This window comes from Gymnoscopelus microlampas (genome assembly GCF_963454915.1).
Source record: "Gymnoscopelus microlampas genome assembly, chromosome: 17".
In the NCBI taxonomy this organism is placed as follows: domain Eukaryota; kingdom Metazoa; phylum Chordata; class Actinopteri; order Myctophiformes; family Myctophidae; genus Gymnoscopelus; species Gymnoscopelus microlampas.
In genome coordinates, this window is record NC_139954.1 from 17,897,208 (window position 1) to 17,925,177 (window position 27,970).

The 27,970-nt window shown below is 43.4% G+C and overlaps 2 protein-coding genes across 2 annotated transcripts in view; both read right to left on the reverse strand.

Annotated features, from left to right (window-relative positions):
• Window positions 1-4,162: 4,162 nt before the first annotated feature.
• LOC311064342 (importin subunit alpha-1-like) lies at window positions 4,163-6,088 on the reverse strand (the record flags this gene model as incomplete). Its single annotated transcript, XM_084084174.1, has 1 exon — window positions 4,163-6,088. Exon 1 carries the CDS (start codon window positions 5,768-5,770, stop codon window positions 4,163-4,165), a length of 1,608 nt encoding a protein of 535 aa, XP_083940300.1. The 5' UTR covers window positions 5,771-6,088.
• Window positions 6,089-6,216: 128 nt separating this feature from the next.
• LOC311064014 (exportin-4) overlaps window positions 6,217-27,970 on the reverse strand; it is a 66,784-nt gene continuing 45,030 nt past the window's right edge. Inside the window, exons 11-24 of the mRNA XM_084083724.1 lie at window positions 27,107-27,249; window positions 26,812-26,957; window positions 20,299-20,476; window positions 14,098-14,257; window positions 13,654-13,823; window positions 12,716-12,890; window positions 11,820-12,026; window positions 11,091-11,177; window positions 10,588-10,802; window positions 10,114-10,195; window positions 9,890-10,020; window positions 9,230-9,347; window positions 8,594-8,686; window positions 6,217-8,262 (exon numbers count right to left, since the gene is read on the reverse strand). Of these exons, the coding sequence (XP_083939850.1) occupies window positions 8,065-8,262; window positions 8,594-8,686; window positions 9,230-9,347; window positions 9,890-10,020; window positions 10,114-10,195; window positions 10,588-10,802; window positions 11,091-11,177; window positions 11,820-12,026; window positions 12,716-12,890; window positions 13,654-13,823; window positions 14,098-14,257; window positions 20,299-20,476; window positions 26,812-26,957; window positions 27,107-27,249 (2,103 nt within the window). The 3' untranslated portion in view covers window positions 6,217-8,064. The remainder of the gene's footprint in view (window positions 8,263-8,593; window positions 8,687-9,229; window positions 9,348-9,889; window positions 10,021-10,113; window positions 10,196-10,587; window positions 10,803-11,090; window positions 11,178-11,819; window positions 12,027-12,715; window positions 12,891-13,653; window positions 13,824-14,097; window positions 14,258-20,298; window positions 20,477-26,811; window positions 26,958-27,106; window positions 27,250-27,970) is intronic.

Genomic DNA, 27,970 nt, shown 5'->3' on the forward strand with positions numbered 1-27,970 from the left:
ACTGCTATGTGACACCTGCTCTCTTTTGGCAAGCTTTAGAATCTACTCCACAAGCGTGTTATAGCTATGGCTCAAACACCAGCTCTGTTGGAAAGGACACAGTTTAAGTATCCAGTCTGTCCACTGACAACGTAGGTTACACCTCTCAGCCAATCACGTGAGGACAGGATATAACTATATATGGCTTGCCCGTATATGGCTTTGGCCAACTCTCTTTGGGAGAGCACACTGATGTTGTTTCCACTATATTTAAGTAAAAGTAGTTATTATGCAGAATGTCCCAGTTCACAAGTTTCCAAGATATATAAATCGTTGGAAAATAAATCTACAAGCTCACGTTGTCTGTCATGTTGTGAGCTTGTAAAGTACTAGAAGTTCGGAGTATAAACTAGGGCTGAAGTGGTTAATGTATGTTTTGTAATCATTATCAAAATCTACAAAGTAACTTGTAACTAAAGTTTTAAAACGATTGTAGTAGAGTAAAAAGTACAATATTTGCCTCTGGGATGTAATGGTGTAGTATAAATGATCAAAAAATGGAAATACTCAAGTAAAGTAAAAGTACCACAAACTGGTACTTAAGTACAGTACTTGTCAAAAGGAAAAAATACAATAAAGCTTGAAAGCATATTTCCATTCAGGTCCTCTAAGTGTAAGTTTGTGTAAACTGAGTGCTACTATTGGGGGTGGGGGTTGTAGCATGAGTACCCTTAAAGATTACAAATATTACATAAAAATAAAATCAATGTAATAAACATATTCATGTCCAGTATAAAAGACAACTAAAATAACAAAAACAACCTGCGTGCCAGCTACAACTCAACTAAATTATGGTTAGAACTAGGTCCAGCTGTCCTCTGTTTATGGAGGACATAAAGTTAAAGACAGAGCTAATCATCCTAAAACTTGCAGGTAACCCAACCATCCACATTTCTGAAACGAGTCCTTTCCCATACAGCTTTTGAACCTGCATACAACATAGTCCCTCTGGTGAAATTACTGTACAACAATCACTAACCTACCTTATGCAAGAAATTCAAATGGAGTGCCTGGGTCAGATCGTGTTGAAACCTTGTCCAAAAATGACTCATACTTCATAGAGGACTGACATCATAGACTGGCCACATGAAGTCCCAAGATCCGCATGGGACCAACACTGTTATCAGACTCAGTTTTGTTATATCTATATATTATATATATTATATTTGTTGTACAGTATATTTTTGTCTTGTATGCACACCCACACCCCAGGTCAGATTGGACTGAACTTTCCATGCTATGATTCTGATATGAAAGGCCATGTGCAACTTTTTGAAATGTTTTATACTTGAATATTTCACTTGGAAGTCAGCAGAGAAGTTGAAACATTGCATAGCTGAGTAGTGATATCATACTTTAAATGACTGATGTCATAGACTGGCCTCCAAAACATGGAACATTGCCAGGGTAGTGGCACAAGATCGAAGATTGAGAGAACAACTCTGGGCTGGCGTGTGGGACTGAAGATTGTTAGTCCAGATCAATATTTTCAGTTATGTCAAGCAGCTTCTGGCTCATATTTGAGACTGAAAGCAGCGACTGCATTGTGTAAGACATTTAAATGCAAAAAACGTTTTTTACATTCGCTTGTCTATAACATATTCTATTGATACAGGACAGAGAAAATTAATTGGATATTTAAATAATGCTGATGTCAATATGACAACTTTCACTATATTTGGCTGCTTTTCAGGAGCACCACGCAGATTGTTTTCTTCCTACTTTTTAAAAAATTTAGAGTAACCAATTATTTGTAGCCCTTTTTTCTTCCAATTTTGTTGTTATACCAATGAATCCTCCCCACACATTTCTGTGTTTTGCCAAATTCAAGGATTGAATTTCCACAGATCATTGAATGCCCAGTAAAAACTGTCTCCACCAAAATATGTACAGGTCCCCTGTCCATTGCAGGCAAAGGCTGAATGACCCTGGCATCCTTCTGGAAGAAGCTGTACAGACGGAAATGCTCAGCCAGGAGTTGCTCTCTGTGTCAAACACTGATGATGTAATGGCTATCCACCTTGTAGTAGTAGCCCCCAAATACAACACATTTGTGTGGATGACAGTGGCAGAGTGACATTGTGAAGCAGGTGTTAATTAAAGACCAGACAGTTGTGGTGGTGTCCGGCTTGTAGATGTCATTGGAGCCAGGGGCAATCCTAGAGTCTGTAGGGACTCCAATGTGTGCACAGGCATAGAGTGCACTCGAACATTTTTGGGACCCTTGGGGCCTTTTATATTTTTGGGGGGCCTTTAGTTATCTTATAGCAACGTCACACCAAGAATGTATACTGTACATCGTATGCTAATGGCAGCAAGACGTTCCGCAATAACTTGGCCCATGTTACGGTATGTAGTAACTGACTAGAATGCTCAATACTCTTCAGGTTGTTGCCTCGTCAATCAATATTACGTGAAAATAGAGTTTCCCTGATGTTCTCTATTCTATCTTGATTATGAATGTGCATGTAGTCCATGCTTCATTGTGTGCACAGATTACAGGACATTGAAAAAACGCAGACAGAATGAACACCCTTCGGTTGGCTTTTTACCATTAATTTCCTCCTCATTACAGTATGCTTCACTTACCAGTGAATTTATTTTTTCTTCATCCTCTTTTTTTCCTCTTCTTTCGCTTTGTCATGTCACGGATGTGTGTTGTCTTCGTTCTTTACAGTCTGAAACATCATAGACCAGACATCGTCACCATAATCACTTTGATTCATTGCTGTGGGGTAATGTTTGTTGGCACTTAAGGGGGGGGGGCTCAGGCAACTACCTGGTTTTCCTGCCGGGCAGTTGCCGATTACTGATTAATGTCATAGTTAAATTGACAGATACTGATATTGCATTACAATTTTACAGTAGGGTTTACCTGTTATACAGTAGCTGTGATTCTGGGTGCTGCAGACTTCTAAGAAACTGCATTCATATCTGATTTGCTAGGCCTACTGATGCACCTATTAGTTTTGTAGTATTTTTACTTCACATTTTTCCAACTTGTTGACCCTTTTGAAAGCTTTCCCAGAAAACACTGATTGAATCTTCAGCCTTCATCATCACAAAAGGCTTTTTCAGCTTCACAAACTATGATATAAAATAAAAATGTCAGCTAAAACCAATATATATATATATTATTTTAATATCTGTTCTATATTGATATTGCATTTGTATGGCCAATGTTGCCGGTACGATATGATAACCGATTAGTTGTGTATTCCTAGCTTTCACATTCAAACATAATTATAAAATGTCGGCTAAAACGACTACATTATTTTGATACCGGTCCGATACTGATATTACATTGTAGGCCAATATTGCCGCTACTGATATGAGTAATGGTGCATCCCTAGCTTGAACCATCTGTGGACAAACTGGACATCAAATGCATAAATCACATTGGAATGCTCATTTATCTAAGTCACATTTATCTCACTACTAGTCACCTTTATCCCCAGCTGCCGATGATGTCTTCTATCAGCACAGCTGTATGGTAGTAGAGTAGTACATGGAGGGAACCTCAAGGGGACGCCCTCCTAATCCAGTACAAAAACGTAAACATCAATCTGACACATGGTCTCCCTGCCACAGTACCCCCCAGAGGAGTACGTACACCTTGTGCCCCACTCAGCACTGAGCGTATTTCTTTGGTCCCCCTCATCAAAGTGGATTTGTTGAGTCTTTCTCAATCATTTTGGGAGAAAATCATGAGCAAATCCGTGTCAACTTTCTAGTTCTTGTCATCCACTTATGACCAGACCGGTTCAAAGAACGGCGTCCTACATGGCTCTGTGCATAACTGTAGTTCCGCTGTTTCCTTGTGCAGTTCATTTTCCCATAGCTTCGTTTGATTGGCACAGCAGCACATTTGAACCGGAAACACGTGACGGTGTCAGAAGGGTTTCAGGCTGACCTGGTATCATGCAAATCAAACTAAGCCATGGGGAAATTAACTGGAATAGGAAACGGGTATGCCATCTTCTGAAAACCTGGGGCTAGTTCTTTTATAATATTGTAAAAAAAGGGAAAAAAAGACTAATAAAACATACACATACACAACATCATTCACATAAGCAAGGGTTAAGCAGTGCTATTGCTTTTAGAAAATATTAGGTACAGTATATTAGGTATTCAATAAGTTTAAAGTGCTTTGGTTTTCACTGCTCTGGAATGCATAACCTTCAGTTTTTGCTTCTGGGGCCACAGACTCAAAGATCTCTCCCGAGAAATATTGTTTTTCACTGATCTGGAAGGCATAGCCTTCAGTCTTTGCTTCTGGGGGTACCAACTCAAAGATCTCCTCTCCCGAGAAATATTTCTCGATAAGGTTGATAGAAGCTTTGTAGACCTTCTCGCTCTCATGGGACTGCAGGGCCTCAATCTTGTTCAGTCCACCACATTCTTCAATCATCAGGCAAAGTTTGTCTGATTCACCACATTTCTCTCCAGATAGGAAGATATTGGTGATAGCTTCCAAGATGAAGATGATTATTGTACTGTCCCTGGAGAGCAGATTAAGGATAGGTTCTAGCACGTTTGCCTGAACGAGGTACATCACCTGTTCAGCAGTGCCCTTGTGGGTGATGTTGGTAATGGCCCAAACGGCCTCTCTCTGGGTCTCATAGTTACCCTGTCTGAGAACATCAATCAGGCACGGGACAAGACCTGCGTTGATGATCTCCTGAATCTGGGTGTCCATTCCTGCTGCAATGTTGGACAGGGTCCATAACGCTTCCTTCTGGATGTTTAGCTTGTAGTGGCGCAGCAGCCGGGGGAACATGGCCAGCACTCCGGCATCCAGCACTGCCTGAGTCTGCTCATCTGTACCGCTCACAATGTTGCCAATGGCGCGCAGCGAGGGAGTCACGACAGACAGCTCTTCAGAACCAAGCATCTGTACTAGGCGAGGGATGAGACCAGTCTGAAGCACCTCCTGGATGCGATCTTTACCGCCATCAGTCAGGTAGGACACAGCCCAGCAGGTATAGGACAGCACCTCCTTGTCGTCATGGCAGAGGAGACGAACAGTTGTGGCTAGGATCTGCTTTACGACCATCACAGGTGGGTAGGGGTTCTTGTGGAGGCAGAGGTTTGACAGCATCCATGTAACATTTCTCAGGTAGCCAGGAGTAAATACAGATAGGTAAGGAACTGCCAGCAGATGAAGAAGTGGTTCTACAGCTCCATGATTGATGACCCTGTCTCTGAGAGCTGATCCATCACCAGCGATGTTTCCAAGAGCCCATACCGCCTGCTCACTGATGTGAGGGTAGGGGGAGCTGACAAGGTTAATTAAAGCAGGAATGGCTCCGCCCTCCACGACAGCAGCCGTCTGCTCCGGTGTCCCAGAAGCGATGTTGGTCAGAGCCCAGGCAGCTTCAAACTGGATGGGAGTGGAGTCCAGACTCAGAAAAGCAACAAACCTGGCGATCAGGCCGGCTTTGATGATGTAGTCAATGGGAGGAGAACTCTCACGTGACAACAGCTTCCTTGCAGCTTGGGTAGCCTGGAGTTGTTTGTCAAAGCTATTGCTATTTATTCCAGTAACAATCTCTTGAAGAGGTGAAGTTTCCTCTTCTGGGAGAGTTGACACATTTCTTCTTTTCAAGATCTGGTCATCTTTCTTAGTTTTGCGAAGTTGAGCAACAATGTCAACTCTGCAGCGCCTAAGCTCGTTGGCGCCTTTGCCTTTGTTCTTGAACCTAGTAAGACGTGAAGCTACCTCCGACATTGCCAAAGCCTGTTCTAGGGAAAAAAGAAGGTTTCCTAATGAAGTTCGTTGTCCCTTGCCAGGTTTCTGGTAGCTGGGCTCTAACCTTAAATTGTATATGCAACGTCATTGTGACGAAACTTGGCCAATCCACGAAGCCAATGGGTTGGCTTAGCCAATCAGGAAGCCCGATGCCCTCTGTGTGTATGAGTGCGCATCGATTTTATGTCCACTATATGTAGATCTCCAATCTCTCCCCAGCTCATTGGCTAAAACACTGAAATACATATATGGAGAGAGATGAACAGTAATTCAAACCTAGGTGGCTGCAGACGCATTTAGCAGCCTAACTACTAACTCATACAATATTACATGCAATCGTTTCTGTATTCAAAGCTAGACTAGATAAAAACATTAAAACAAAACCACAAACATCCAGCGATTAAAAAAAAGCATAAGTCAGAACATTTTATACAATACCTTTATGTACACTTTTACATTATTTAATTAACAATTCAATCAGCCATTCCAAAATAACCAGGATAGTGCTCTCAACCAATGGTTCTCAACTCCAGCCACAGTACTGTTGCTTGTCACTATTACAGTACGTCCCATCAAGGACTAATTTAGATCCGGCACACCAGGTGATACATTGGAGTGCCAGCCCCACAGTAAACACCTTCAGTGTTCATTCACCCATTTGTAACTCTGAGAGGGTACATATGTGACCGAATGGACCCATAAGGGGGTCCGTTCAGTTACATTCGTACCCTCTCAGAGTTAAATGAACACATGGTTTTACTGTGTAGGACAGAAAGGCAGCAGCAGAGGAGAAGCACTGCTCTAAACAGTGGCTCTGTTCCTTTGTTTTTGGTTTGTTATCGCTGTCCTCCAAAAGTACGGCCTCTTCTTCAATCCAGTGTCTTGAAGTGTTGAGAGTAGATGCATTAATAGAAAAATACAAACTAAATGGTTGTTGCTAAACCTTTTTTTTTGACAATTTGTTTTTGTTTTGTTTCTTAAAGGCCGAAAGCTGCCTGGAGGCCTCCTTCCATGGCTTAACAGTCAGAACAAACTGTGTTCAGTGGGGGAGAAGGGGCCAACGCAAGATAAAAAACTACAATCCAGATTAGAGAAACTAAATCATTCCAAAACCACTCACATTTCAGAGCCAGATGCTCCCCCATAAAGATGAACTCATAAAAATGTTACTTCTTCTGCCATTATCATATAAAAACTTTTCAGTCATTTTTTTTTTATTTCTTCCTCCACTTTTGAAAACATATTTACAGCCTTTAATGAACAACTAGTTTTGGTTATTTTCACCTCAAGTGTTCGTCCTCCTCTGTTGCTTCAGCAACACACACAAAAGCAACGGGGACCGATCCTTTGTTGTCATGGCAACTTATCGTGAGTGTGTGTGTGCGTGCGTGCGTTCACGCGCGCGTGTGTGTATCCACTGTATTTTATGGCAGGCACAATTTGTCACTATGAGTATCACATGATTTAAGCTTGTTGTGCGTGTACACGTACGCACACACACACACGCGCGCGCGCACGCACACACAAACAAAACAATCAAGAACACAAAGGCACTCTGAGAAGGGTTAAGCGTGGGGATGGGGGGGGGGTAGGAGGAAGAGGAGGAGAACTCACAGGAGGAGGAAGAGGCACTGAGACGTTCGTGGAACAAAAAAACGGCCTCTGTCCTCACTGATCATGCCCAAGCCCCGCCCTACTGGGACAAGTAAACACCAATAAGATAACAGGGAGGGACTGGTGAACCAATCACCATCAGCCTCAACATATCATAGCCCACCCACCTCCTCAACATCCCCGACTCTTTCAATCCTCAAGGTCAACATTGTGTGCACACACGCATGTGTGTACGCTCTGGGAACCTCCAGGATAAAATGAAAGGTTCGTTGGGAGAGGACAACATCACAACAGCACCACGCTCAGTCATTTCAGTGCTCTGTCCCTCAGGATGCCCTGAGTATGTCTGCTCTGGAAGTCCTCTTCTGTGATTGGTCGGTTTTGTAGGCAGGGTGGTACAGTAAGTCTGTCAGTCTAGCTGGGTGGAGTGGGCACGGCGGTACCACTGGGGTTGGGGGCGGGGGGATCAAAGAGGGTGCGCAGAGGGATTCCCCTACTGGTAGAGAGACCTAAGTGTTCCTTGAGACCAGTGCGGTTTATCTCAGAGGGCATCAGGCCGTGTTCTTCTACCCATAGTTATTCAGGGGTCTGGGGGGTGGTGGGTAGGTTTTTACTCTCCCGGGTGGTTGAGTTGAGGGTGGATAGTGGCTTTCCAGTGGTTATTTGACACAGAGGAGACCTCCCACATTGGACACAAACTCCTCCAGGCTCTTGAGGAAGGACACTTTCTGCTTGCGGTCCATGGTGGGCGGGCTGCTGCTGGCCGTCAGCTTGTTGAAGGCATCGGCTAGGCGTTGGTAGATGACAGCGTCTCTCTGGGAGGACAGGAGATTCTCCACCAGCTCAGAGTACTCGGCCTACAGGACAAAACACAGCAGAACATCAGGTTCATGTCAACTGGAGTAGTACTGTGTGCTGTGGTAGCACTCCTCTCTCTCCTTGCATACCTTCTTATTACATTTTTCTTGGTAGATGCTAGTTATAGCATGCAGATACATGTTGGTTACTTGTTCATGTTTTTTGTTATTGTGATACATTTTGTTTAGTATCCTAATTTCTCTGCGGCACTACGTTGTTCTCTTTGCACTCTACTTACAGTATATGCCTGTTGTTTGTTGACTAGGGTTCATTTACTCTGTGTACTCAGATATACTGCATGTACCGTGGTGTATGGAACTGTGTACTCACTTGATGCAGACACACTAGTGTATACAGGGCTTCCCCGGCAGCCACCGTCATCTCTGTGTTGTGTTTCTGCAGCACCAGCATATCAAACACCAACTACAAACACATAGACAATTCACTGACACGTGTGCAATGCAAAGAAACAATACGTTACATCTATAATGACATCTTTTCATATGTTCTAACATTTTACACTATTGTATTTTTTATATCCATGTGACTATCAGTGGTTCTCAATAGTTGCCATGTCAAGGACCCCCAAATTAATTAACTTCCCGACCCAGATTTTTCCTGCCGGTCCGGGGAATCGAACCGGGAACCACTTCCGGCAACAAGCGCGCTCCTCTAACCTTTGGGCCACCGCTGCCCCCATAACTTTAGTCTTGGAGTGCAATGGTGGGCGAGGTCACAGATGGTGCAAGTGTGTCACACATGACTGATGTAATACTCTGACAAGAGGTACTGCATTAAGTACTCTGACAACGGGTATTGCACTACTTTCACTAAACAATGGACATTCACAATGTGCCTCTCACGTTGTCTAGCATAAGTCACTTATTCAATACAGTTCATCATTTGACACCATATTAAGGTTAATACAGTGGCCTGGCGTTTACTAAGGCTCCTATCTTTTTTTACCTTGAGGAAGTGCCGCGTGGCGACAAAGAGGGGTGTGTCTTTCTCCTGCGTCTTGGCACACTGCTCTGCTAGGGGAGAGAGAGCTTCTAGACACAGCTGGCTGACCTCTGAACTCATCCTGAACACACGGTTAAGGGGCACACATGCTCACAGGTTGTTCTCAATGTGTTTATGCATTCACACTTATCCACAGACGCATACCTAATACAGAAGCATGCGTAGCCGTACACCCACCCACACGGTATTCAGCTACCATACTGCACTATTTGTTCACTTTAATCAAATGAACCCTAGTGTCCCTATTTTGGAGCAAACGGTGGCGAAAGTAGCAGACCTACAGGCTCACAACGCATCGTGACATGTGTGCTTTAGAAAATGTGCCCAAACTTAATGTGGTTAACTATTATCACCGGCAGCAAATGTGAAGGAAGTAACATTTTGTGTTACAACAAGTTGTAACACAACATTTTATGTCAATATGACTACAGTGAAAAAGGTCAATTCTCCATCATTATGGCAGCCATTTTATTGGCCTACACACACACACACACACACACACACACACACACACACACACACACACACACACACACACACACACACATACATTACAAAGAACATGGAACACATGCAGAAACACAGTCCAGTAGGAGAGGATACGAGGTCATTCCCAGCTCTAGGGAGAACATGAGGCTCTTGAAGAGGTCTTCAGGCAGCTGAGGAATCTTCTCAGGGAAGATCTCACAGATGAAGGTGATGAGCTTGTAGTACTGGTTACACAGGGAGGGGAACTGGACGGAGCACACAGGACAAAATATCAGCATCGCTACAAAACAAGAATGGATTTGTCAGTTTACAACAACGCCGTCAAACTGTGGCCTCACCTTGAGCAGGTCCTGAGACATGAGAGGAAGAACGATGTTGACGCCGTACAGAACCACGTCTGCTGCCGACACCACACCTCGTCTGGAACACACACACACACACACAAAATTCAATGCTTTATTTAAACCCACAAAATATATCGCTGCTGTCGGGTAGAACATTCTTATCTCCATATTCCAACTTTTTGTGTTTTTTTGTAAATTAATGCCCTACTTGATCATACTACAGCGTCACACAAAAGCATCAAAAGTAGCAGATCTGCAAGCTGGTCGATTTGCTACCTTTGCTACTTTTTATCCTGAAAAGTAACAGTTTGGACAAATGAGGTTTCCTCCCGACAGAGACGCAATTCATTGTGAAGGGATTCAACCACTACAAAGGATGACATTTCATAAACACCTATGGGTACGCATAGATGCACCACGCGCACCTAACTTTCTGTATGCTTAGGAAAGAGCGCAAAGTTTGAGAACCCCTGGTCTAGAGTGTTCGAGTGCAGACGCCTACCGGTGTCGCTGAAGTCGATGAACTCTTTGGACAGCAGGTTGGTGAGCAGCTCCATGATCAGCAGGAGGTCCTGGTACTGGTCCTCCTCTGCCGTGGCGTCCGTCCGCTTCCTGCCCAGGTTGTTCTTAGAGTAGACCTGCAGCAGCGTCAGGCACGCCTCATACAGCTTCATAGACTTAGTCTGCAGGACAGAGAGACAACAATATGAGACGATACAGCTTCCCAGACTTTAAGTACTAGATGGCAAGAAACAACGCGTTTGGTGTCACAGGCGTTCACTTCCGCATTTCGTGAAGAAATACAAATAGGGTATTATTTCCGTTGTACCTTGAATTTATCCCCACATTATATATATATATATATATATATGTGTGTGATATCCTCACATCATAACAATGGGATTTTGTATCAAAATCTGAAAAGTTTCCCTTTAAAACCGCAAAATTGTAGAGCCCCATGTGGTACGTACCTCGCCCAGGTAACAGATCTGTTTGTGAGCCACCTCCACAAACACCTCAATAATGAGGTTGATGGTCTCTGGAGTGTTGTGGTACACCTGGACAACAAGAGCACAAGTTAGAGGTGTGCAATCAAATTAATTTCCATTTTTATATACAACTCTGTAGGAGGCTAGCCTAAAATGGAGCTTATCTTGCAAACCGCTGGACCGATCAGCACCACATTTCTTGTGCACAATGTCCTTTATTCACGTTTCATACGACAGATCTGCTATATTTCTTTTGGAAAAATCATGAAATGCAAATCTTTGAATAAATACGTTGTTTAAAGCGATTTTTTTTACTCAAATCTTGGCTTCTGGGGATTCTACAAATGTCTTCTAAATCCTATCATTTTTTTTTTAAACTTATGTTGCTATTATATCATAGGTTCTCAAACGTTTTTCATGTCAAGGACCCCCAAAATGATATGTATTTGTTCACGGACCCTCGCATCTCAAAATATTTTGTTCCAGGGACCCCCAGAAGCAAAAATTTGAGTTAAAAATGTAGACATATATTAAAAAATGTGCACACATTTTCAAAATTTATTTTCTTAAAAAAATAGCAGATCTACAAGCTTGTATAACTGCTATTTTTTGAATAGCCAAAGACGGCTATAAAATGACACAGATGCGTTCCCGGTCTTAATGGGTTAATCCATGGGTCTGTGATTCAAGGCTGCTGCTCCGTGCATATACCTCCATGAGGCCGATGCAGTTGGACAGGAAGTCCATGAGAAAGGAGAAGAGTGAGGCCACGTTGTCGATCTGCGTGGCCTCGGCGATGCCGCACAGCGCCTCCAGCGTGGCCACGATCTCCTGCTTGACGGCCTCCTCTTGGCTAATCTGGGCGAAGTTCTCCTGGTTGATCAGGTTGAGGAAGCGCTGCTGTAGAGGGTGCAGCACCTGGATGTTTGGACAGATGGAGAGAAGGGTGGATGCGGATAGAGGTAGCGTTAATTATGATTTAGTTTTAAGTCTTTTGAATAAAATGAGTTTTAGTCATATTTTAATCATCTAAAATGTTTTACTTTTAGTCTAGTTTTAGTTGACTAAATATTACAAGATTTTAGTCAAATAAATGTACAGTTGATTTAGTCTAAAAATGATATTTTGGCAGACCTTGATGGCGTCGCAATGCATGATTTATACATAGCTGTGTGCTGGAGCATCACACCCACACGCAGCCAAGCATAAAATGTCTTAAGGCCAGCCCGCACCAATGCAACTAGTCGCAACTTTTAGAACGACTATTTTCTGAGAGTTGGCGTAGAAGGAAAACGAGCAGACCAGGTACAGAGCCAACGGTCAAGTTGACTTAGTATTGAGGGTTTAAAAGGTTCAACTGTCTGAAAATACACATTAACATGAATCTAACATATTATTAGAAACGATAAACATACATTTTCACAACACTAATGATAGTGCTGTCAAACAAGCCTATGAAATCTATGAAAAAGTTTAATCTGCAACATAATTGTATACAATATGTAGTGGGGGGTCCCTGCTTCATCTCTCTCTCTCAGCTAAGGGGTCCTTGGGCTGAAAAACATTGCAGACCCCTTTGATTGGTGGCTTGACGCCTGGTCCCTCACCTCAGCCCAGTACTGCTGCTTTGCGTCAGAGTCCATGTGTGCAAATCCTCCAAGGACCAGCGCCTTCATCAGTGTTCTCTGGACCGAGCTGGACAGCAGGTGGAGGGGAGGGCTGCGGGTCGCAAACTGCTTCGCCAAGTTCCACCAGTTCTCACACTGAACTACGATGTTTGCCCTGGAGGGAGGGAGGGGGGGGGGGGAGGGGGGGGGGGGGAGAGAGAGAGAGAGGAAGAGAGAGGGCGAGAGAGAGGAAGAAAAGAGAGTTTGGGTCAGTTTTGGTGGTGTGGTAGTAGTTGAAATGCAGATGTATCTATTTGAACCAATTTAGACCTGAGGCCTAATTTAAAAACACCCTCTAAATCCTAACGTTTTATGAAAAATGTTACAAAAAAATAAAAATGATAAATGATAAAGATGCTTTCCAAGATTGAAAGGTATAAAAACGTATAGGCTTTCCAGGTCTCAATGGTTGACTCCCTTGCTGGTAGTCAAATTAACAGTTTAGATTACGACATCCCTAACATTGTCCATTATCAGGCCTTTTCTACAGAACTCCTCTTGATGAAATGACACAAAGAAAGACAGAGTTCTCTGTCTGAACTTTGTAGTTGACTGTAAAAGGTCTCCTGCAAGGTTATTGATTTTCTCTGCCTTGCAGTCTCCATGCAGTGCTATTGCACCCTATAACCACAAGACGGTGCTGTTCCATGCATTTAGTGTTGAAGGTGCTACAATTTTGGAGTGTAACATGTGCAACGGTAAAATTAACTAATTTACCATGGGTCTATATGCTTGGTCCCCTCCTTTTTCCCCATATATTTTTTTAACACAAATCTTCTATTCTGGGGGTCACTGGCACACAATGTTTTCAGATGGGTGGTCTGTGGTCAAATACATATAATTTTGGGCATCCTTGACAATGAAAAAGTGGTTCTCACCTCTCCCTCTTCTCCACCAATGTGACCAGAAGCTCCACCGTGTCGTTGGCCAGCTCCGTCTCTGAACTCCACACAGACAGATTGTTGATCACCTTCTCCAGCAGGTATCCCACAATCCACTGGGCCCCGTCTGTGTCCGCGCCAAACGCCGTGCTCAGGGGGATGCTGATCTGAGGAACCAAGAAGGTACGGACCAGTTTGAGGGATGTGTTGGAAGTATCCAGGCTGGTATTTCCCAAACAAAGACACACCTGACTACAAATATACATAGGGAATCAACACAGCATTCCCCAAATGTAGTTTTAACCATTTGAAGGGGAAAAACACCTGCCAACAGGTGCCACCCCCCACCGGCATCAAACCAGGGAAGTTGCAATTCTGAGGTCAACACACTAACCTGTCAGCTACCGGAATCCCCCTATTCTACAAACGCAACTATCTCACCTGTTCGTAGAGCTTTTCGTCCACCAGAAGGTAGGTCTTAGCCCACCGTCGGAGGAACCACACAATGTCTTTGCCCATCTGAGGACTGAGCAGCTCCGTCAGGCTGGCCCTGGTCGCCCTGGACTCCACCTCTGACGTCCTCAACACCGCAGACAACAGCCTGAGGGGGGAGAGAGGGAGTGTGAGAGAGTGTGTGTGTGAGAGAGAGAGAGAAGGGAAGGGAAGCGGGGTGAGGAGAGAATACAGCATTTTAAATGTAGAGCAGGGGTCTTCAACGTTTGAGAGAAATGAAGCAGGTCTATATTGTATAAAATTGTGTTGCAGATTCGAATCCACTGCGACGCATCAGATTTTGCTGAGTGTCTATACGAACACAATTGGCCCGTATTCGGGGGAGGGAAGACGGGCAGGGAGGTTGATATTTGTCACTACATATACTCGTACAGGCCAGCAGGGAGTGTATGGGCAGGAGGAGTAGGACGAAGGCTCTACGTTCTCCCAGTGGGGGCTCCTCACTGGCAGGCGAGCCAGTAGGATACAACAGCAGTGACAACACACAGAAATGTGTGTGGGGAGGAATCAATTGGCATAATGACTGTAACATTTGGGGAGGAAAATGGGTAAAAAGCACAAACAAAAAAATAACTGTTCTCTTGCTCGATTATAAAAGAAATCCCCTTGTTGTACATGTTTACTATTATTATTGTTGTTATTATTAATGCGGCAAAAATGTCTGAGGAACCAGAACGAAAAACATTTTACTTTTATGTACCTGTACACAAGACGTAACAATAAAGAACTCCTTGAATCTCCGTTTAGCAGTAGAAGAGGGAGAGACAGAGACGAGCGAAGAGTGAGTGATGGAAGCAAGGAGAAAGGGGGACCTTTGTTAGTCCTGAGGGGGTAAATTCCATGTCACACTTCTCGACTCTCTACCCACTAAGCTACTGCCATTTCCCCGAAAGGAAAATGGCAGATGATCATCGGAGCTACAAGCAGGGAGGTAGAAACAACATTAAGTGTGATTTATTCTTGGTTGTGTGTGGGTGTCAAGCACCAGAAATGACAGATCCACAAGCTCGCAACGAGTCACGCCGTGACGCGTTGTGAGCTTGTACATCGACTATTTTCGGTGAGCGACACCCACACACAACTAAGTATAACTCTAGCTTTAGAATGATGACAGATTGAACCTAAGGTCATTATTATGAGAGAGAGAGAGTGATGAAGGAGAGAGAGAGAAGGAGAGAACAAAAGAGAGGTGGGAGTCAGTGGTTGTTTGTTACTGTTGCTCAGAGACCAAATCAAACCATTTAGACAAACAACACTAAACCCACATAATCACACACACGCACGCTCTCACTCTCACACACGCGTATGCGCACACACACACACGCACGCACACGCATGCACACACTGTCACAAGCTGGCGTGGTGAGGACCCAAAAGCAGGACAGCCAGGGAGGTAGTGATCAAAAACCCATGGTTGGGTGTTTTAATATACAACATTAACAGAACAGATATCACAAATACAAACTAACTAATGAAGTGACACCAAACAATGACCCGACAAGGACTGACTGGGGAACAAGACTAATATACACATGAGGGCTGATTATACATGATACAGCTGGGGAAGACAAGAACATAGGACCATGAAATCTAGAACGTGAACATAACACATAGAAATACAAGACCTAGATGAGACAGGCAAAGTCTGTGACTGTGACACACAAAAACTTAGTTCAGAATCAGGCTTGATTCTGGTTGTGGTGCAGCAGGGATGGGGATCTGGAGTGTGTTTGGGAAGGGTGTTGTGGGAAGGAGAACAGGGAAGAAATCTTTTCTTTTGTGTTTTACACGAAATACATACACGTCTGACCTCAAACTGTTTGACGATTTTACAAACGAGGTCTAAAATAAAAGCTGTCCCAACTATGGGGTGCTGTGAATGCCTTTTATTTGCCTATTTGAGGAGAATCACTTTGCATGTACACACACACACACCTCTTCGTCAAAGGCCACAGAGATAGAGAGCTTAAATGGGCTTAGGCTGCTGTGTGTCCCCTCTGTTCAGGAGGACAGTGCACGGTTTCACATTGTCTGCACAAAACAAAACCCCGTTGACATTTGTCAGGGCCAGGGTCGAACGCAACGTGCGCTATTTGGGAAACCTGACGCCTACGGCCCCTTGTCTTTTCGGTCCCCCTGCTGTCACCGGCACTGCTGTCAGCCATGCACGGTGCACGCACGCATGCACACAACCCATAATGGATGATCTAGAATGCACAGAGGCACACGATGACCTTCAACAGACACAATATCACTGTCTGCTGTGGCTTGCTATTGTCATCACTGCGATTAGCTGCTACACGCAAACACTCACACGCACACTCATGTAAACAAACACCTTTGGTCTCAATAGAGGGTACAGGCAGTATCTTTCAAATTGTCATCAACAGTGATTCATAATGGGATTCCAATGCTGGAGTGTGTCTGACAGACATGATTCATACAGGGATTCCAATGCTGGAGTGCGTCTGACAGACATGCGGACAGACAAGTATTTATACCGACTCCCCAAGGATGGAAACGGTTTTCTTACACTGGGGCAGTCCACTGCCTTGAGTGTCATTTTGTTATTGACGCAGACATGTGTGCATGACAGTGGTAAACGCGTACAATAAATCTGCTGGTCACAGGTTCACAAGGCATCACGATGCCACACAGTTGTAGTCTATGTTGTACAAGTATAACATCTGGTTGAAGTGATTCATCAGACTAATCAATTTAGTTGCTATATAAACGAGTGTATATAAAAAAACATGCTTCTCTATTATTTGATTAATCAAAAACGGAATCGGTAGAATAAAAAATAAACCATTCTGTAGTTGCAGTTGCAGTGATATGATCTCAAGGTGTACTGTGCTATCAAACAACCAATGTTCCCAGTACTTACCGCACAACTTGCCACACCCAAGCCGTGCTACTCATACACTGAGTCGGTGGTGCCCGGGATCGAACCCATGACCTTGTGGTCCAACACAAATACTTAGTGATACTTTAACCCAGCTCATCGTATTTCAGAAAACTCATTGGTTTAGAACAGTGGATCTCAAGAACAGCAGATATACAGTAGAAGCACGTCACTTCATGCCGCACTGCGAGCTTGTACATTTGCCATTTTTGAACATTTGGATAAATATCGAAACATTTGAATTTGCTCTTCTGGGGGTCCCTGGCACAAAACATTTTCAGATGGGGATCCGCGGCCATATAGATCAATTTGGGAGTCTTTGACACGTACAAAGGCATTTGTAGAATCGGCCTCAGGTCTTAACACATTGCCTGCCAGAGTTTTTTCAGATTTTTAGCTGTTGCCTGCCAGGGTTTTGCCATGTTTTTGGTACCTGTTCGCGTAGCCACAGATTTTTTTCCTCCAGTATGATTGATCCCCAGATGGTTTCTAATCACAGATGAGATTCAGGTGTGGTTTCACAAATGTCAACGAGGTCATTTTGACCTCGTTGACATGTTTGGTTGATGTTTCAATATAGCTCAAAAGCAGTAGTTTTAAACCAAAAAACAAAGTGAATTGTTTGTCCGTTTGAATTTTAACATTGAAGTGAATGGAGCAGCAAATCTTCGAACATTTTTAGCTCCTAATCTGTTCATAATTCGACAAGGGTTGAAATTATAAAAAAATGCAAAAAAAAAAAAAAAATTTTTTTTTTGAAAAAAAATTTTTTTTTTTCCCTTTTTTCCAAAGACGTATATATACGTCATTGGCAGGCAACAGCTGATTGCTAAATGACGTATATATACGTCTTAGGCAGGCAATGTGTTAATCAAAGGGGTTTTCAAACTTCTGTGTCAAAATATCAAAACACACCTGTATTCATGGCGGAAAGAGACAAGCTAATAACTGCACACGTTTTTTTCCCCCCGGCTATCTTCGTTGTGTAAAACCGTCATACGACAAACAAAAAAAATAGGGCTTGGACATGTACAGTATGAGGAGAGACAGAGGTGGTCTGGTGACTCTGGTGGACATGGGGACTACAGTTTGAACAGAGACAGAGGTGCCTGGTGGACATGGGGGGCGTTCATTCCTTGAGTCGCACCCCAGCTCGTGTCATTCAGATTCCAGCCACCGTTGCATCCGCCACCTGGCCTGCCTCTAATTAAATAACATGCTGGGGAGTGGCAGCGACCCGACCACCAAGGCTTGGCTGGCTGGCGCCTGCCCTGCTGCAGGGTTAAATGCCCTGTGTGTCTGTGAGCGCACGTGCACATGTGTGTGATTATACAAAAGTATCTCAAAATGTGTGTGCATTGCACTGTATGTGTGTGTGTGTACATTTAATTGTTTCTTCCAATGTGCACTGTGATTGTGCTCAGGCATGTGCTGCAGGTCAGTGCACATGTTTAGTATGAACATGAACGTGTGTGTGTGTGTGTGTGTGTGTGTGTGTGGGGGGGGGGGGGGGGGGGGGGGGGGGTTATGGCATGGTTGGGGATCTGCCAGGACATTCCCCCCAATGGGACTGGCACCACCACACCCCAAGAGGTTCTAGGAGGCATTAGGGACAAAGGGTGTGTATAAGCTTGTAATCATCACACAAATGAAGATATGTGCATAATAAAAGGCACAGATGGAGCGTGTGAATGTGAGTATGTAGGTACATATCCCCTGTCACGCGTCAATGGCATTACTCCCAGGGCCAGGGCATGCTGTGCCATGCCATGCCATACCAAACGCACAATGACAGTTTCATTGTCGCACTGTTTTACTAGTCACAGTTTACACTTGACGTGTGCAAGTGTGAACTTGAGAGACCTGACCCTTCTGTGGCTTTACAGGACGCTGGACAAGGATGGCCCAAGAACCTGTTCCTGGCAGGTGGCTCTCTGTGTGTTCTTGTTTTATTAGGGGTGCTGCTGGTAAGTGAGAAATACCGGCAATGTCCGACATGGTTCCTAAAGGGAACAATCAAACAGAATCTCAATTGTCATGGCGATGCCTTTGCTTGCAGGTTGGTCACGTCCACGGTGGTCCTTGACGTATTTCAGAGAATGTTATCAGGGTGTCGTATCAATTTGTGCCAAGGCAAAGTGGGCGTTCCCATCCACTCCCATTTATAGTTTTGTCTCTTTGAGACAGCCAGTAGGAAAGAGAGAGAAAGGAGAGTTAAGCCGGATTTATACTTAGTTGTGTGCCAATGTTACACATGTAAATAGCCTATCTTCTATTTTTGGTGCACAACACCTTGTGCAACAAAGCATATCAAGACCTTGAACCACTTAAAGCTCACAACGTGTTGCAAAGCGCAGCATTCTGAGCTTGTAAAGTGGCTATTTTCTGTGAATTTGCCTAGTTTTTGCAGAATATTAGAATAGAGATGCTAGGGTTCATTGTGGTTAAGACTATGTACGCATAACACTGGAGGAAGGGACAGCCACGACTGAATTCCATGACAACTCTTTTGGAACAATTTTGTAGGTTTAATTGAATGGAATCATTACGTGTTCTTGCCAAGGTGGCTGGTAGAGCTTACAAACTTACCAGCCACAGCCTACACAATTTGCTGTTGACTGGCAAGAGACAACTCTTTGACAACCTGACGATAACTGAAGACACATGCGACTGCGGACACAAAGCCAGCAATAAAACACTCCAATATCACAATGCGCTGCACAAAGCCAGCAGAAAACCAAAACAAACCAATAAATTGTCCGACACCCAGACTCACTCCGTGTGTAATTGTTCCTGCCGAACGGGCCAAATTTGAACGTTTTTATAAACTCCCTTTAACAAAGGAGACGCGGTGCACCGGTTATGTCATTCCCAGCCCACATCAGACAGCGGAGTCCATTCAAGTACAACTGGAGCAGAGAATGGAAAAACCATTATCTTGTGGATCAAAAAAACAAACCGGCCCCCGAGTAAAATAAACCAATCAATTCCAAATCACAGAATTAGAGCTAGACCGATATATCGGTTTAGCAGATATATCGGCCATTATTTGGCTTCTTTTTTTTTTTGCAATCATGCAGCCGAACAGGCAAAATATCTGTCAAAACATCGGTAGAGCAATTGGCCGACTAGGACTCTCCAAAAACAAAACCACAAAATCTGCCATCGGTCGGGCTCCACACAGAATCTCTGGCCAGAATAAATGAGCCCCAGTCTCCTCTCACCTGATGACTGAGTCAGTGCGGTTGCAGCCGGGGATGGAGGAGGCCTTCTCCCCCGGCGATCCCAGGATCTGCAGGGTGACGTTGATGTCCACCTCCGTTGAATGCTTGATGGAGAACTCCATCACCTCAGCTGGTATGAGCGGGGTCTCCCCCTGGGGGTCGTCCGCTAATAGATACCCTGAAAAACATGGAGAGACCGACACAGAGAGCGACGATCAGCAAACTTCTGCAAGCAAGAATTTGAATGATTTAAGCCTACTATACTACGCATAGCAAAAAATAGCCCCAATATAAAAATTGCTCACAAGAGCTTAACTCATTAGCTGCCAATCACGTAGATCTACGCGAAACTATTAATAGCCGCCACGTGCCAATTGCGTAGATCTACGTGAACAAAAAATATATATATATATTTTTTTTCAATTTGACCCAAAGACCAAGGAGATATGATTTATCTTAGATATAGACTCCTATCCACTTCCTTGTTAACTTAAAACTTAAAAACTATTTATCTCGGCTCCTGAGTACTTTTTTTTTTCAATGAAAGATCTCTGGCACTGGCTAGAAATATTCAGAAATACCTCTGGCAGTTAATGAGGATTTTGAAATGTTTTGCCTATAATGACAAGCCCAAAATAGGGACAACCGTTTGAAAGTGGTTAATTGGCCCGGGCCGCTCGAGTCCCGCTCCCGACAATGTTTGCTGCAGGTCTCTCCCCTGTTTCCTGTCCATCTCCACTGTACTTTCAATGAACACATTCACTGCCAGGGGATTTCTAATGCTAGCAGGAAGCTTCTGCCAGCATTTTTAAGCATTCTGACATTTTTTTTAAGAACCACAGAATATTTATCTCCAGTATGATTGATCTCCTGATGGTTGCTAATCACGGAGGAAATCACTGTGCTTCCGTGAAAAAAAAACATTTCTCTTGTTATACCCAGTTGAAAATAGCATGTTTCGCCAAAAATACATAGTAAAAAACAAAGTACACAGGAGCCGAGATACAGGATTTAAAGTAATAAATTAGTTCATTCCCCATTGGATTTTGTTCTCCATATTTGGTATATTTTCCCATGAGATATACAGTAGTATTTTGGAAACGTCATTATAGGCAAAACGAAATCCAAAATAGAAGATCTACCAGCTCACAATGTGTCGCACCTTGATGTGTTGAAAGCTTCTAGATCAGCAATTTTCTCCATTCGTCATACGACAAAGTATATAGGGCTTAAGTGCTTAACAAATCGCAAGGCGGTAGTAAACATCTCAGTAGCCACAGGCTAGGTAACTAAGGCCAAGAAGTAATTTTCCAATCTACGAGAAACACAGGCTTGCATTCCTTTCAAAACCCGTAATTCATAGAGTGATATACATTTTAAATGCCCACAGAACTGGATGAGATTCTGCTCTGATCTTCCTTGTACATAAAGGCACTTGAAGATACTGCAGTGGGAAAGTCGTCACACTTCCACATCATCATCAAGACCGTCTTCAGGTTCAACTGGCCAGGCCTGTCCCCAAAACAAATTCCTCTCATACGTCACCAACACAACACCACTGATCAGCCATCCGGCCTAAATATAGCTCCAGTTGGTGATCCATAACTGCCCCTGTGTGCAGTCAGTGGGAGGTCTCATTTTATGTTAGCGGGAGGTAATTGAACTGAATGTTTATAGAGATTGGCTAACATAAATAAACAGATGTAAAAATAAAAGTGATAGACCGGTGGGATTTCTGAAATATGTGATTGTTAGAGGCATTTGGGGGTAAAAGTTGGGAACAAGGCCATTTTACATAATTCAAGGGTGCTGAATCAGAAAAACACTGTTCCCAAGCAAAATTCTTAGTGCTTAACCTCCTAATTTGCATATCAAAATGGCTGCCGATTTTGAAGTATTTCTTAAACAACTCTATAACAAAGCAAGCAAATCTGACAAATGAAGTGTATATATTTATGTTCTGAGGGTCATACAATGTGTGGAAGATATTTGTAATGTAATAAATGTAAATAAATGTAAATAAATATGCAAATTAGAGGCCACCATTACATAAAATGATGTACCGTAGTACTCAAACGGTGCAAAAGGTGCATCCCCCTTATTTTGTTTCTAATTATCTGTATTTTTGCCATCCTTAGGACATCTAAAATACATACTTTTTCCCCATGCTAAATGTTTAGTTTTTGACCTTCTAATCTGCATATCTGAATGGCTGCCAAATTGGCAAATTTGCACCTTTTATCTTCAATAAGTCTGTGGCCAGGCAAGCAAAATTGACAAATGAAGTGTCTATATACAGTTTCTACAATGTGAGTAAAGAATTTGTAAGTAATATAATATGATAATATAATATAATATAATAATCAGCCTACTCCGAAATATGCAAAATAGCGGCCCCCATAACAGATAACGGTTTATTACTCTAAAGATACTGTATTGGCCATTGTTGAACGAAAGTCTAGACACTAGACCACATTCATACAAGGAGGTTGATCATCACTCCGTTTTGCTTATGGCATGCACATGAAATAATTTCTATAGGCTATACTAGCATGGAACAGGTTGGACTAGGCTAGAGTAGGTTGTACTAGGTTGTACCAGACTCTAATACTCTCTTTTAGGCTTTACTAGTCCCTTGTCAGCCCTGTAGATACTCAGACCATAGGGACTAACCACTGTGTACACAGGCCATAGCTTGTGTGTGCACGAGCAATAGTTTTGCATGAACCTTTGTAGACCATAGTACAGATCTGCCTTGTACAGCCTAGCAAAGCCTACTAGAGATTAAAAAATCACACCCTGTGTGAAGGTAGCGGCGCCTTTGATACATTTTGTCATCGATATGTGTTTATAATGTGTTTATAGCCATGTGTCACGTGAAGCTTTACCAATCACTTTGTTGACGCACCTGACCAATCAGAACGTTGACGCACACGGACAAAGTCAGGTATGGAGCGGCTAGCGCCACTAAAAAGCCTATTAGAGACCAGTAGAGTCTAGTACAGTACAGCCTAGTACATCCAAGACTAGTCCAGCCTTTTGGGAGAACAGACTAGGGGAGGGTGGTATAGGCTATACTAGCATGGAACAGGCTGGACTAGGCTAGACTAGGTTGTACTAGGCTGTACTAGACTCTAATAGGCTCTATTAGGCTGTACTAGGCTCTTGTCCGCCCTGTAGATCCTCAACCCATAGGGACTAACCATTGTGTACACGGGCAATAGCTTGTGTGTGCACGAGAAATAGTTTTGCATGAACATTTGTAGGCCAAAGTAAAGTACTGCCTTCTATAGCCTAATAGAGCCCAGTAAAGCCTAGCAAAGGCTGCTAGAGCTGAAAGCAGACTATTAGAGCCCAGCAGAGACTAGTACAGTAAAACCTAGTACACCCAGGTCTAGCCTAGTCCAGCCTGGTGGGAGAACATAATAGGGGAGGGGGTACCAGGCTATGCTAGGACTGATAAGGCTGGACTAGGATAGATGAGGCTGTACTAGGCTGTATTAGACTCTAATAGGCTATATTAGGCTGTACTATGCTCTTGTCAGCCCTGTAGATCCTCAACCCATAGGGACTAACCACTGTGTATACGGGCAATAGCTTGTGTGTGCACGAGCAATAGTTTTGCATGAACCTTTGTAGACCATAGTACAGATCTGCCTTGCACAGCCTAATAGAGCCTAGTACAGCCTAGCACAGCCTACTAGAGCTTAAAACAGCCTATTATAGACCAGTAGAGTCTAGTATAGTACAGCCTAGTACACCCATGACTAGTCCAGCCTTTTGAGAGAACAGAATAGGGGAGGGGGTACAAGGCTATGGTACTGTAGGACTGATAAGGCTGGACTAGGATATGTTAGGCTGTACTAGGTGGTACCAGACTCTAATAGGCTCTATTAGTCTGTGCTAGGCTCTTGTCAGCCCTGTAGATCCTCAACCCATAGGGACTAACCACCGTGTACACGGGCAATAGCTTTTGTGTGCACAAGCAATAGTTTTGCATGAACCTTTGTAGACCATAGTACAGATCTGCCTTGCACAGCCTAATAGAGCCTAGTACAGCCTAGCACAGCCTACTAGAGCTTAAAACAGCCTATTATAGACCAGTAGAGTCTATAGTACAGCCTAGTACACCCATGCCTAGTCCAGCCTTCTGGGAGAACAGAATAGGGGAGGGGGTACAAGGCTATGCTAGGACTGATAAGGATGGACTAGGATAGATTAGGCTGTACTAGGCTGTACTAGACTCTAATAGGCTCTATTAGGCTGTGCTAGGCTCTTGTCAGCCCTGTAGATACTCAGACCATTGGGACTAACCACTGTGTACACGGGCAATAGCTTGTGTGTGCACGAGCAATAGTTTTGCATGAACCTTTGTAGACCATAGTACAGATCTGCCTTGTACAGCCTAATATAGCGTTGTACAGACCAGCACAGCCTACTGGAATTTAAAACAGTCTATTAGAGACCAGTAGAGTCTACAACAGTAAAGCCTAGTACACCCATAGCCTAGTCCAGCCTTTTGATGGAACAGACTAGGGGACGGCGATTTAGGCTATACTAGCATGGAACAGACTGGACTAGTTAAGACTAGGTTGTACTAGGCTCTATTAGGTTGTACTAGGCTGTACTAGTCCCTTGTCAGCCCTGTAGATACTCAGACCATTGGGATTAACCACTGTGTACACGGGCAATAGTTTGTGTGTGCACGACCAATAGTTTTTTTCCCTGTTGGCCATCTAAGTGTACCTTTAGCCATCCCCATCCCACTCTATATAGCTGTGTTGAAAGTAGTTTGAGTTCAGTTATAGTTCTGTGGCTCTAACTCCTCCTGGGGGTGAGTTATACAAGATAGAAATCCCCATGATAGCGTATTTATGGAACGTCACATTTATTTTTTGGTCATCAGGGGCCAAATGTACCAGGATTTTTACATCATCTAAATATTTATTTTAGATGTCCTAAGGATGGTAAAAATACAGATAAGTAGAGATAAAATAAAATAAGGGGGATGCGGATGGATCACTTTAAGTACGAAACCGTTTTCTGTAATAGTGGCCTCTAATTTGCATATTTATTTACATTATTTACATTTATTTACATCTATTACATTATAAATACCTTCCACACATTGTCTGACCCTCAGAATATAAATATATAAACTTTATTTGTCAGATTTGATTGCTTTGTTATAGAGTTATTTAAGAAATACTTCAAAATCGGCAGCCATTTTGATATGCAAATTAGGAGGTTAAGCACTAAGAATTTTGCTTGGGAACAGTGTTTTTCTGATTCAGCACCCTTGAATTATGTAAAATGGCCTTGTTCCCAACTTTTACCCCCAAATGCCTCTAACCTCCTTATAGAAGGCCTTTTTTCTGAAATCCCTCCTGTCTATGATACAGTAATATGAATCCTGCGGCTCTTTTGATGTAATTACAGATGTTCTGCCAGATGGGTGAGTGACCTGCAAATGATACATGAATGATCAGGAACTTAAGACTCTAATGTCCTAATAGACATGAATGGAAGATGTGTAATAACTAAATGTAATACCATGAGAGAACAGGAGCGAAGAGAATCTAACGTAGTTACTAGTTAAACTATACAAATGTTGGTTACTTGTTAACATATTTGTGTTATTTAGATTTGTTTTGCTTGACCACAAATGCTAGAAATATTTTTAGATAACTTATTGTTTAGACAGATGATAAGTTTGATGTTTATCTGGGATCCTAGTTTCTCCGAGGCACTACAATGTTGTCTATACACTCTACTTATGTGACCATTTACTGTTGTTGACTACGGTTCATGTTTACTCTGCATACTCTCACACTTGTAAGTCGCACTGGATTATTATCTGCTAAATGCCTAAGCTAAAACTGAGTAGAGTAGAGTAGAGTAGAGTAGAGTAGAGTAGAGTAGAGTAGAGTAGAGTAGAGTAGAGTAGAGAAGAGAAGAGACCTGCACAGGCCCAAAACTCCAGCCGAGCCCGGTCTGGCCCGTGGTGTTCGAGCCTGGCCCAGCCGCAGCCCGACAATGGTCTGCAATTTATTAGCCCGAGCCCAATCTGAAGCCCGACACCAAATTAATGTAATCTCTCTCTGATGTGCACTTTCTCTGATGTGCGCAGCACGCAACTATGTGTGCTCATTCGTGCTGTCTAATGATAGCCTACATGCAAACACAGACAGAACACACACGCCCCATACACAACTAAGAGAGGTAAACTACACGTGCCACCGTCAAAAAATGCTTACATATTGATTGGCTACTGCGTTCCCGGTCGACTGGCCATTACCATTACAGAGACATATAAACAGCAACCCATAGCATGGAGTAGAGAAGGAAGTTACGTAATCCAGCAGCAAATAACATAAATATCACAACTAACAATCCGTAAGAACAATGCGTAGAAGCTTAACATAATGAGCTCGAGCCCAGCCCCTGCCTGACCCATTCATTTAAATAATACGGGCTTGGAGACCTCTGGTCGAATCTCTGGAAGTCCAGTACCTGAGACCAATATAAGCCAGTGGATGTCTTCGTAAAGGTCGTCCAGGACTTTGCGGTCCACTGATGCAAGGTCCGAGGAGGCCATGAGATGCTGCTGGGTCCTCTGGAGCTGGCCGTGGAGCCGAGTCACCCTGTCCTCCAGCAAACTGCAGGGGACAAACATGCATAGCAGGAGTTGGTGCCCGCCTATGAAGAGCCTCTGTGTGTGTGTGTGTGTGTGTGTGTGTGTGTGTGTGTGTGTGTGTGTGTGTGTGTGTGTGTGTGTGTGTGTGTGTGTGTGTGTGTGTGCACATACGTGTTGAGTAGTGGTATACAGTGGTCGGCAGCCACCCGTCCCAACATGCCGATGCTGGCCAGCTGGTCTGAGAACAGTTCCCTGTCGTCCTCCTGCAGCTCGTTTATCTCCTCCTCGTCATGAGACGACACGCCGTTCGCTGACTGGACAGACACAGGGAATACAATCAAATAACTCTCTTTGTTCATCACAAACATATAAATACATTAACCCATTAACACATTAACCGCCAAGAACGTAGTCCTACGGTCCGTTAAATCCAACTGTTAAGCGCCGAAACCGTAGTCCTACGGTACGGGTGTTTTTTTTTCTTCAATTTTTTTATTTTTTTCCAATTTTCTAGGGGGACCATTTTCAGTGTAACACCACCGGAAGTGACCCGGAAGTAATATCCCGTTTTTTGTTTCCCGTCGGCCTTCATTCTAAGTGAAACCACTAAAACCTTTGTTTAGTCAGTGTAGTTTTTCCTCCTCACATTTCCCATGTTAACATAAACGGTCAGAACTCAAACATGGCGGCTCCGTTTGACTCGCGGTCTGGACTAAAAGACGAAGCAACATGTGGAGGTTGTTTACAAACAGTGGATCGCGCAATCTAAAGGATTTTAACGGGGCCTATGGCGACTTGAAAAAAACAAAAAACAAAAATAAAACCTTGGCAGTGGTGAGTACATTATGAGATTAGCCCTTGGCGGTGGATGTGTTAAGACCTGAGGTTCCGGTTCCGATTCTACAAATGTCTTTTAAATCCTAACAGTTTTCTGTCAGTGGTTCTCAAACTTTTTCATGTCAAGGACCCCCAAAATGGTATGTATTTTGCTGCCGACCCCCAACCAATATATAATATACATATTCAAAGATTTGC